A 12,281-nucleotide genomic window follows, 5' to 3' on the forward strand; every position below is an offset into this window, starting at 1 on the left:
TTCTAATTTTTCTAGAGTGGCATAGCTCGTAAATAGGCGTGAGATCAGTCAAATAGGGAGTGGTCGAATGGACGGTTGATATTGAATCCCTTGATTGTGCACCGTTTGTCAGACATTTGAAGGCCTTAGTGATGTTGGAATTCGATGATCTTGAACTCGTTGGATTCGTCTCGTCGAGCCATTTGATTCGACTATAAGCTAGTTAAAATCAGAGACCGTTTGGTAACTCAATTTGTGGTACGAGCTTTCAAACAGCACTTCGGGTTCTTGATTTGGGCTCATTTGGGCTCAGATCGAGTTGAATTTGGTGTCGTTGGGTTCGTATTTCCGAGTTGCTCAGTTTGACTATAAGCTTGCTGAAATCGGAGTTCAGGTGCTTCCGGATTTCATTTTTGAAGTTTTATGGTTGGTTTTTTGCCTCGAGATTCGTGCCCGATCAAGATAATTTCATGATGACGTATCAAGCGCACTCTTCAATTTACTCAACAAAATTTTATAGAAAAAATATTAAGATATTCATAATACTCTTATATATAACATATAGAAAGTTACGCACTGAAAATTTAGCGGAAATGAATTATCCCCATTTAAGTAACTCGAATTTATAAATTTAATTAGGAAAATTCCAAAATGTCACATTATTAACAAGCGAGATAGAAATAGTGTAACCTACATCGATTTGGACAACTCAAACTAAACCGATAGTAAAAAATGGATCGGAGTCACCTGAAATGGGTTCTCTCTAAAATCTCTCTCTCTCTCTCTCTAACATGCAGCTAGGGTGGTTTAATTTTGAACCAAATGAGTTTTAAGTGAAATTTTACATTTTTATAAAAAATTTATCTAGCGCTACGACAGTCCAGATAGCTCTATTGTAGCGCCGACCAATCAGAGAGCTTAACCCCATAGCACCACAATCCAGCACTGTAGCGCTCCAAAGAAAAAAAAATTATGTGTTATTTTCATGTACACAGACCTCTAAGACCCACTTCAAATTGATAAGGGGTTATAAGTAATAGATTGATAATGTTAAAAAACTCTCTTCCTATTCGACAAATTGATTCGGTGTAAAGATATTTATGATAAAAAAATAAATGTGAGCCCTTATGGAGAAATAAAAGTGGAGTAATTTGACTTTATAAGAAACTAGATAATACTAAATTTTAATGCTAACGAGCTGGAAAAAAGCCCCAAATTTTAATGAAAAAATAATTGATTAGCAAGTTCCTAATGAATGATATATGTATTTAAATATTCAATTATGAAATATACTGATCTTAAGAAAAATGTCCAGTTAATAAGGACATAATTACAATGATGACTTATATAGATGGGGGCAACAAAAGTTCGATGTGAGCCCTTATGGAGAAAAAAAATTCATAATCTGAAAAGCTAAAGAGAACAAAAATTCATAATCTGAAGGGCTTACAAAAATAATAAAAATTAAATTAAATAATTAAATCATGTACACTCACAGTTTTAGCAAAGCTAAAGAGAAAGAAAAGCTTCCATCTTAAGGCTTCATTTGAGACATCTTTCTTCCTGCTTTATAAAATAATTTTTTATATACTAAAAATTGTTTTATAAAGCAATATAAAAGCTATCCCAAACGAAATCTAATTGTCAAAATCCAAAAAGAGCATGAAGAAGCAGCAACAATCCATAGCTAAAGTTCTTATTTGTGAAAACCAACATCATACATTTTTACAAGATAGAAGAGTTTAATAAAGACAAAAGAACAAGGCAATGCAATCCATAATATGAAATATAAACAAAGCATTTATTATATATATATATAATCATCCCTTGCGAAAATTTGCTATACAAGCAATATAACATAATTCATAATAACTCAATAACTTCATGAGAATTACAATGAAAATGGACTCCTCTGGAATCAGGCAAACGAGTCTAAAATTATGCAATGGGAACCCTAAAAAAACAAAAAGGAAAGAAAATAATGAAACATAAAGTTCACATTCTTTCAGCCTATTTTACATCAAATATGCCGCTCTTCTGACCCTTCTAAGGCAAGCCTAAGACATTCATTTACAGGTCATTAAGACAGAATTTATGACATGAATGATGAGCCGAATGCTGGAAGCTTCAGCAACTGTGGTTGTCTGGAGTGTTCTCTGGTGTATAAGTCTGTTATAAACTTGCTCGAATATGGGGCGAACATGGGATGTGATCATGGGATCTGTGGGGTTGATGGCGACGGCGACGTCAGTCATCCAGCTGATCTTACGCTGAGTTTCCGCGCCGATGTCACAGGAGAGCTGCTGAAGAAGGGCGAGCAGGACGCCTTGACTGAGCGGGAGTGGAGCCATGGAACAAAGCCCATGCAGATCTACCTGCACAAGTTGGCCGCAAATATAAATAATATAATGCACATAGAAAATTGTATGGGCAATAAATTTGAAGGGGTGGAGTAGGATTAGAGGAATGAGTCTTTGCGAATCATTGTAGTTTATAGGTATGTAATATGTATTACATGCTCATAGGTGGTTTATGAATATTTACTAGCAGGGGCGGATCTATCTAAAGCCCAGGGGTGGCAATTGTATGATTTTTATAGATAGTTTGTCCCTCATCATCTACTTTTTAGTCTTTATTATAAGGGTTTTTAGTCAATTGCCCCCACCCCGTCAGGGGGCAGCGGCATATCTACGAAACCTCTACACTTCTACTTATAAGTTTGTCCCCCTGAAAATTAAGGTTGATTCCGCCCCTGTTTACTAGTAATATATTTCTATAAATTTCCTCCATTTAGAGGCAATAGGGCATCAACGAAAGAATGACGTAAGCCTCCTCAAATCTGGAATTCTGATTTCTTTATCTCCACCATCCAATTTCTAGAGTTGTAGTGAACTAGAATGGATGTTTATCCCTAGCCCAGCGATGGGTCTCATCAAAAACATACCCCTAGGTTAACTCGTGATTCGGTTCATTGATGGATTAGCAGATGTCAGCTATTTGAATTATGGGCATTTTTTTATAGCAATTTTTAAATTATATTTTAGTTGTATTTTGATGATCTCAAGATGTCTGCCAAATATGCAGATGTCAGCTATTTGAATTATGGGCATTTTTTATAGCAATTTTTAAATTATATCTTAGTTGTATTTTGATGATGTCAAGATGTCTGCCAAATATGGTAACATCTAGATATGATGCTATTTGAAAGCTAAATGAATAGCAATATAGCTTTTGACAACCATTGATTATTCAAAGTAACATTACGTTGTTTATAAGATAAAGTTGATCCAAAAGCATGACATTCCAAATAACATTTTTATCCATGTAAAATTAAACCAAACATCTCCTAAAATAAAAACTGCCAAGTGGCCAAAATTCAGCAGAAGACATGACCTAAAACAAGCAATCAGAAGTATACCTGTGAGCATAACCAAGACACAATAGAAACATCACTTCTCTGTAGAGCTATTGTAAATGCTTCATCAAATTTGCGTTCAGATATCAGTCTTGTAAGCTCCTTCGTGGGATCAACGGGGGCCTCAATCTGCTGGACAGACAATGCCTGAAAAAAAAATAGGTTTTTTATTTTTTATTTTTTTTTTTGGTTTGCTACATTGTATTAAAAGGTGGGTCAAAAACACAATTATTACCATATCAGGATGGCCTAATGGGCCATTGCTCTGCTGCTTTGCAATGGGATTAGCTTTTGTGTTTCCTGCAGCAAAGAGGGCTAAGAGCTTTTGCTGGCCATCAGCTAACTCACTGACAAGATTATGGGTGATGGATGATGCAGAGTTAATTGAATCCTGTAGACAAGAAATTCGTGGTTGGATGATTTTGGTAAACTTTTACTCGAATTCCTTAGTCTAATTTAAGAAGTTTTAGCGAAAATTTCTTCTGGTAGGAAGTTTACGAGAAATAATAAAATATAGATGCTATATTATAAAATACCCTCAAAGTTATTGCAAGTTGAGTATGTGCGGACTCATACTGCTGCTGAGCCGCGGCCTTATGATCAGTTAAACCTTTTTGGAAGGCTTCATCTATCTGCTCAAACAGAGCTCTGCTAGATTTCTCAAATGCAGGAACCACTGATGATTCCAGGTTAGACTTGAGCGTATCCTGAATTTTCCACAAGAAAGAGAAAAATGAAAACAAAATTAGGATTCCAAATTTACAAAAATAAAAAGATACCAGAACATTTATACTCAGTCGAGTTATAAATAATAATAATAATAATTCGCATTAATAAATGAAGAAACAAGTGAAACAGCCGAATTTCAGTTAAGATTATTATACCTGCAGAGTCTGTTTGCCAGAAGTTTGAAATTGTAACTGGATTTGCCTGGCCAATGAAGCTTCCAGCTTAGAACCAATAGTTTTCTCAAGCTGGCTGACTATTTTATCTGTAACCCCTCTCTGGAAAAGAGCATCCACTGGTTTAGGATAGAAGAAAACTTGATGATAAATACAGTAACAATAGAAGTGAAATTCAACCTGAAAAGAGTCGCCTATAGCTGACGAAATGCATTTTTCAATGCTAGGGGTGATTGCTCGAGCCAAAACCTGACCAACTGCAGATATCTCCTTCTTAATTGTCCTCTCTACTGCAGCAGGTATATCCTTATTAATGCAGTTGGTAATTAGGGTAGTTAATTGCTGAATGTTCTCCCTTTCGGTCTTTTCTTGTTTGGCATTCTCCTCTTGAATATGGGCCCACAAAGAATCCATGTTCGCTTTAATAGATTTCTCCATGCTCCGACCAAGAGCAGCTTCCACCCTTCTCCCTTCCTTCATTACGGGAGCACAAATTACCTCAGCCATCTGCTTCTCTATCTCCTTCTGGTTTGTAGCTAACTGCATGGCACTCAGTAAAAATTGTCAGATTCATAAAACAACAAGACAACAAAGGACATTTAGGCATTAAAAAGGAAAAAAAAATCAAGACTCGGAAAAGTGTAACCAAAAACAAGGCTCGTAACTAGATAAAAGCTTGTAGTTATATGATATCACAGCAAGAGCAGCAGCGTATCTAAATCACCATGGTTTGTTAAGAAACCCATCACTAAATGTATGAGTAGAAAAAAAAAAAAGACAACATTTTTTCTTATTGCAAACATGAAACGGCTGTTCACATATATGGGCAGAGAAATTTTTCCAAAGAAATATCTCATAATCACCAAAACATATAATAAAAACTAAATGAGGCAAGGTCAATGTGGATCCATATCACCCTGTGATAGCTCGCTGCAATCAAGTTTTAAACTTGCGTTATCGGATATGGAGGTGCTCATTTTGTTTCTGATGCGGACATCCAACCGTCCATGACTATCCGAGAAGCTGAAGATCAATGGCTGTCATCCGTCCCACATCCTCAAGTATTTTCTATGATCTATAAGATTCTCAATTCTTAGTGTCCAAAGCCCCACTTTTTCGCTCTTCTCCCTCAATTTGTTTGGCAGTATAAGTCTTCTTTGTCCACCTAAGATCATGTCAACTAACACCTCCAAGTCTATGAAATACCTTGGACGACGCGACCTATAGTTGTTGAGAAGGATACTCAAGGTTAGGGAAGTATGATCATCTTCCTTGACTCAATAGACCAAAAGCTAAGACACCCAAAATAATAGACAACCATGAGATCTTGACTGAAGCCATTCTCATGATCTTGACCAAAGCCATTCTCATGGTCATACCTAAGGAAGCCATTCTCATGTAGATTAGTCTCTCCTACTCTGCATGAGGCACTTCATCTTCCTTAGATATGACCATCCTCTTTCTTCTCTAATAGCCATCATGTCAAATCGATTGGGATTTCTTCCCCCACCTTATTGCACTTTTTACCTAGGATAATTCATTTATCCTCCATAGGATAGCCTTCTATCCTCTAAGATTATCAATTCTCTTGGGAATATTCTTTTAAATGATTAGCCATTCCTCTCATTAATATTAATCCACCGCTTTCCCACATGATAATTTAGTTTCATTTTATAGGATAATCCTCCCTCTCCTAGGAGGATCATTTCTCTTAGAAATAGCCTTCTATAGGATTTTTTTTTTTTTTTTTTTTTTGGGATGAGTTCACCTTTCTCCCAGTACAATTATAAGTCTATTTATGTTGGCTATCTTCTTCCTTAAGATAGACATTCTCTCCCTAGATTGTATTCTTATTCCATTGGCTAGATTCTCTTTTTTTTTTTAAATTTGTTGTCAACTCCTCTTGGTTAGCCTTCTCCTTGTAGGGTTGCTTGCTCTAGTCCCCCAAGGGTCAATCATCATTATCCTAATCCCTCTTATAGTCTCATAGACTTCGGAGAATCATCCATCTTATAATTTTCTTGAACTATAGTTCAAAGCTATTTTGATGATCCAAACATTAACTAATGTCTAAGGATGTAAGTTCCACCATCACTAATGTTGTCTTCTTTAGCTTTCACTTTTTCTTGGATGTCTTTATGCTGGGAATATATTTCTCAAATACTAAATTAATAAGCAACTAATATGAAGGGATTTTTCTACCTAGGACTTAAGATTTTTTTTAATCACAATCCTAAGGTTGTATCTCACATGTCTTTCACCATACTATAAATCCATATCCACTTAAGCCGAGGCCATCTTTACCTTTATCGAAGACTCTCTAGTTGGCTATGCTGCAACGCTCCACAAAGTGCCTCTTTATCTTAAAATCTACAATTTTCTGTAACAGAAGAGATCAATTACAATTTCAGATAAACATAAGCACGAACGATATTTCTTAATTGAGACTTTTCTAGAGTTTCCCCTATGATATAATTAACTTTAAGAACAATGTTGTTTTGGGAAACATAAACTCACAATCTCTCTTTTGAACATGGGAATGTCTATGAGATCATGGCATCTTACAAGCGTATCATCGATATCACAAGTTTGTAGCGTATATTGGTCTAGCCCCAATAACTTATCTATATCATCCCAAGTTAGCGTTCCTCAGTTTCATCTCTTCCTATTTTCCAATGAATTTGCTGTATTTTCTTCAACATATAGCATACTTATTTTTCAAATCAAGGTAACACGCTCATTTCATTACTTAATGTCTAAAGCCATAGTGCTCACATAGACACCTCGATAATAGCGCTAGTACAAAATGTGCACAAGACGGTATGGACTCGCCTTGCCTTATCTGCCTGAGCACCCAACTTGCTTTAACAATATTAACCCCCTACTCCCACCAGCTGAAAAAAAGTCAAAAAACAAAGGTTAGGCTTGGAAAGACTTTTCATTCAAGTGCAATTCATAACATTTTCCCACCATTATAAAATGTAAAATAAATACTAGTAATATGAAAATCAAATAAAAAGGTCAATATTTTATGCTATCAAAAAAATATAGGATGATGATGGGATAAGATAGAAACTTATATCCTTGTTATTCAGAGGTGAATTGTCATTTACAACAGCTTTTTTTACTCACAGTTCTTGATTTATTTAATTTAAACAAGAAACTGTAATCATCAATAAAGAACTTAAAGCATTTAACCATTACCTGGTTCAACAGCTCCTGCATGAGACGAAGTTGGGATAAAACATCCGTAGAATGATTGCCAATGGAGGGACCATGTTCAACTAAAGAATCTGAGGCAAAGGGGATAGATACAGGTGCTAAAGTAGCTGATGCTTGCAAGAGATTTTCTTTAAATCTGCTTGCTTTTAAATCTGAAGTTGGCTGTGAGTTTGTACCAATGGTGGAAGAATCCTCAAAGGGAAGATCTTTGTTTATGGTTTCTTCAGCTACTTCCTTGCCTGCAGCCGAAGGCGTATCTAATTTTTCAGAAACAGTATTATCCAGGGTATGAATTCCCTCTGCATCACGTTCGTCTGTTTTAAAGTCCTTTCTCTCAACAAAATTGATTGGTTCAGCAGAAGGATGCTTAACTAATTTCCCCTGATCTGCAAGGGCTTCTCGAGGTTCTTTTTCAGAATCCAAATAATCGTGCTTGATCAAAGCCCTGTCATCAACAACTTTAACTTCTGCATGGACAATACCATTTTTATCACTTACCTTCTGAGCATCTAACTCCTCACTTCTAATCCCTTGATTGGGAAAACTGCTTTCAGCAGGAGGAATGGCACCTGACAATATCTCAGAGGGAGTTACCAAATGCGCTGTTTTACCATCTGGTTTAAATAATGCATGGGGATTTGGCACCATAGGAATAGCATCTATTATAGCCTTGTTTTTTTCCTTACCAGAGGTTTCAGCTACCAGAGGAACATCAGGAACATTTGTTACTACAGCATCCAATGTCCTCTCTACTGTAGAATCATGACCTTGGCTATCAATACTACCAGTGCTAAGTAAATTTTCCTGATCACCAGCGCTTGAGACACCTTGCACAGCACGAAGTTTCTCGGAAAAATCCAGATTCAATGGGAGAGAAGGGGAAGAAGATGCAACATCTCCAGTACTTTTATCAACACTTGAAAGTTGAGGGGCAGACACGGCTGGTTCCACATTTGAAGAAGCGTGATCGTGAACAACAGTAGCCTCTGAGGTACCTGAAAGTGCCTGGTGTTTGTTATCTTCAGAACGGTTTATAAGAATAGGTGCAGGTGAGGAATTTGCAGGCGTTGCATCATAAGTTGTAGCTCCAAAAGATGAATGTGGAACAGAGAATCCTTCTGAAATGGGCCCATCAAAAGCAGTAGAGGCGTGCTTCTCTGACACCTCATTTTCAACAGGTATAGGCAAACACTGAGACAAATCCAATGCATACTGCTGAATAGCCTGTGTCTGCACACAATAAACTTGAACAATCTGTTCCGCATCAGAAATATAGTCACTAGTACCTGTAAAACTCAAGATCGGCATTGTAACAGTAAAATCTGCTATGTAGTCCATACGTGTTGAAGCTGGGTTTGGACCATAATCCACATGTAATGCATAGATGGCGTTTTTCTTAGCATTTGCCAGTAATATAAAACTTGCTCGAGACAGCACTACAAATTGATTGAAAAATGCCTCCTCAAGCCTGGGCTCGGTGGAACTTCTCAAGTCTAACGTCTGATTGCATTTCCATGACTCACAATCACTTGGTAAAAGCCAACCTTCTTCACTAGCAGAGACCCATATCTTGAGTTCTCTATTCAACGGGCCCTAAAATAACAATTCAAATGATAAAAGTTATTTCTCGGTCAAGATCATGTTGCCACTTTGATCATTAACTTGTGCAACTTGTTCTTTACATTAATTATTGTAATTCCTTGTTTAGGTAAAGAGCTACATTCTAGACATAAATGATTCCCAAGCAGTCAGATGTGAGGGTTTGTGTAACTTGTTCAACTTGTTCTTTACTCACCAAACACTTAGTTTATAATTTCGTGACTTACAAAGGGCTTTCACCAAGATTTTGAGCTTTTGTAACTTCTCTTGATAAAATATAAATTCCAAATAATATCCCTAAAGCTCTCAAACCACCTAAGTAGAAGAAAGTTGTAATGGAAATCCAGGCCATATAAAAGAAAGGTGAATGAGAAATTTCTAAACTTCCACCAAGAAAACAACCGATTAGATAAGAAAAAATTTCAGTCAAATATAATGTTTGGGGAGTATGGTTAAATTTAAAAACCATCTTGTTGCAAAAGGACATACCCAATCAAATAATATTGACTATGAAGAAACTTCCTCTCTAATAATCAAACACATCACAATTCAAACTTCACTATCTCTGACAATAAATTTAGATTGGTCTCTAATATTAACTTAACATTAAGAATGCATTTTATAAAGGGGATCTAGCCGAAGTAGACATGGAGATCCATATAGGCTGAAAATTAGAAAAATATCAATAATGTACATAAACTCAAAAAATATTTACATGGGATCAAATAATCTCTTCATACCTGGTTTAATACATTCTCCAAACATAATAAAAACTGTGGTTACAAGCAGTGTCAAATCACTCTTTTTATCAAGCATTCAACTAAAGATGAAAGGACAGTTCATCTCATGTATGCATACAATATTACATTAACGGGTGACTTTGTAGAAGAGCTAGCCAGATTAAAGAGTTTCTAGCAAGAAAATTTGAGGTAAACACATGGAAAACCTAAAATACTTGTTATGGAAGTGTAACACCAACAATAAGGTATTGCTATTTATCAAACAAAGTATATTGTTGATTTTTAAGAAACATGAAAGCTTGGATGTAAGCTTGCAAAAACTATAATGGATTCAACAAAGAAAATAGGGATAACCACTAACAATGAGCCCATTGATAAAAATAAGTATTGACAACTTTAGACAAGCTCTGTTCACTCAGGAAAAATGATGCTCGAACCTCACCTTCTAGGTTAGGATTCCATTTTTCATGAGATAGATTAATTTTTAATTAATTAGATTTGCCTCGATGTTTATGTCAGGATTTATTTAGATCTAGGGTCTCAACTTCCTATGAGTACAAGCCCTCATAATTAATTAACCCTCCCACTCATGAGATAGCACTCTCAATTAAGGATGAGTCACCTTAAAATGGTTTTGAATTTAAGCTTAATACTCTAAGACAAATTTCAACTAATGGGACATATTTGTGGGAGATGGGGTTGAACTGATCAAGATCTCATGGTTCATCATTCCGAACCATACTAGTAATTTCAATCAACCAACATTAACAAATCATAGGCCTTAACGTCCATAGAATCTAATTAGCAGTCATGGGTTGCCTCTTCTCAGGGATCCTGAGTACACCAACGTGATTGCATATAGATTATAATTTTGATACTTAATTAATTTGGTGAGTTTGTTGGCATACAAGTTGACCTGAATATGATTTGAGTTTAGGCTTATATCCATTGGAATGTCATGATTTAATTTGGATAGAGCTTACATCCATTGAAAGTCCCGAATTTAATTAGATTGGGGCTTATATCCATTAAAAGGCCCATTCTTAATTAGAATGGGTCTTAAATCAATTGGAAGGCCGGTTTTGGAATATTTTCTTTATAAAGTCATCTTATTCTCTAATGGGAATCATTTTGATTTCTTGAGAGATATTAAATAATTGTAACTATTTGACATAGGTTTTAGGTAGCCCATGCAAAAAAATTATTGCCTTGAATCTAGGATTTTTTAATATGGACTTTACAATTTGTGCAAAGCGACCTATTTGAGCATATCTCACTAATACCCTTAGATCGACTAGGATCTATCGAGCTTAAATTTAGGTCTATAACCGATAATTTTGATCAATCGAGTCAAATTTTCTCATATTTACTTTCATTTAGTCTACTGTTATGATTTTTTTTTAATTCTTCGATTTGAATTAAATATTAATCATCCAATTGAAAAAGCTAGAGTGACTATAGATGATAGTTGTGTTGTCAACTTAGAGAATGTCATCATATATATTATATTTGGTTTGAGATATGTGAACTTTATTGAGTGATGAGTATTAAGACATTTGTTTGTGCATAGTGTACATTAAATAGAGAGCATTCAAACAACCTACCACCATCATACTATCATAAGTGTCTAACAAAAGTCTCAATAGAAATTTTGATAAAAATTCATCTTTACATTATGTGGTAGGCTTGAAAATCTGATGCTATCAGGAATTTATGTACTTCTTATTTTATTTGAACAATATTGTATTTTGTTTTCTTTTCTTTTTTAGCTATCAAATGATGGGAAAGCATCCAATGATCATGGTAGGTAGTGCATATGGCTTGGTAGACCTTTGGTTTGCTGGCTCGATTGATCCCTGGCAGCTGGTGGTTCACGGGTTGGCTGTTTTGGAGCATTCGGTTTTGAGCTGATTCTCTAAGTTGCTTGAGCTGAAGTTTAGTAGCTCATTATTATCCAAAAAAGGTACCTCATTAAGAAAAGTTTACTTTTGGAGTGGCCTTATCCCTTCCCCTTCCCCTTCCCCTTTCTTCTTGTCTCTTAGGAATTCGTGGCCTGTTCTTAATTATGGCTTAATTCCATGGCTTGCTCTTTATTGGTGGCTGAATTCAATGAGAACCGTGGCTTGGTGGCTGAATTCAAGACAATATATTAATGGGGAAGTTACTGATTTTTATACTTTACCTTTGGGAATTCAGCCAGTCTTTGTTTTCCCAATGCTTTGCTGCTTTGGATTCTAGCGGGCTGCTTGCTTTCCGAGAACTTGACTCCTTGGTGTCGTGAATTACCTATGATTTCCGAAACAGAATTTATGCTGGGCTGTTTTTCCGAAATAGCTTGGGCTATTTTCAAAATGGCTTTTGGAAATTTATGAAAAAAGAAGCTTGGGATGTTGTGAACATTAACTAAGGTGGCTTTTGGCATTC

At 35.8% G+C, this 12,281-nt stretch overlaps 1 protein-coding gene across 1 annotated transcript in view; it reads right to left on the reverse strand.

Moving 5' to 3' along the window:
• Window positions 1-1,761: 1,761 nt before the first annotated feature.
• LOC110112327 (enhancer of mRNA-decapping protein 4) overlaps window positions 1,762-12,281 on the reverse strand; it is a 30,923-nt gene continuing 20,403 nt past the window's right edge. Inside the window, exons 6-12 of the mRNA XM_020844518.2 lie at window positions 7,501-9,111; window positions 4,477-4,836; window positions 4,279-4,398; window positions 3,931-4,101; window positions 3,630-3,785; window positions 3,398-3,541; window positions 1,762-2,354 (exon numbers count right to left, since the gene is read on the reverse strand). Of these exons, the coding sequence (XP_020700177.1) occupies window positions 2,046-2,354; window positions 3,398-3,541; window positions 3,630-3,785; window positions 3,931-4,101; window positions 4,279-4,398; window positions 4,477-4,836; window positions 7,501-9,111 (2,871 nt within the window). The 3' untranslated portion in view covers window positions 1,762-2,045. The remainder of the gene's footprint in view (window positions 2,355-3,397; window positions 3,542-3,629; window positions 3,786-3,930; window positions 4,102-4,278; window positions 4,399-4,476; window positions 4,837-7,500; window positions 9,112-12,281) is intronic.

Source organism: Dendrobium catenatum, unplaced genomic scaffold (assembly GCF_001605985.2).
Source record: "Dendrobium catenatum unplaced genomic scaffold, ASM160598v2 fragScaff_scaffold_621, whole genome shotgun sequence".
In the NCBI taxonomy this organism is placed as follows: Eukaryota; Viridiplantae; Streptophyta; class Magnoliopsida; order Asparagales; family Orchidaceae; genus Dendrobium; species Dendrobium catenatum.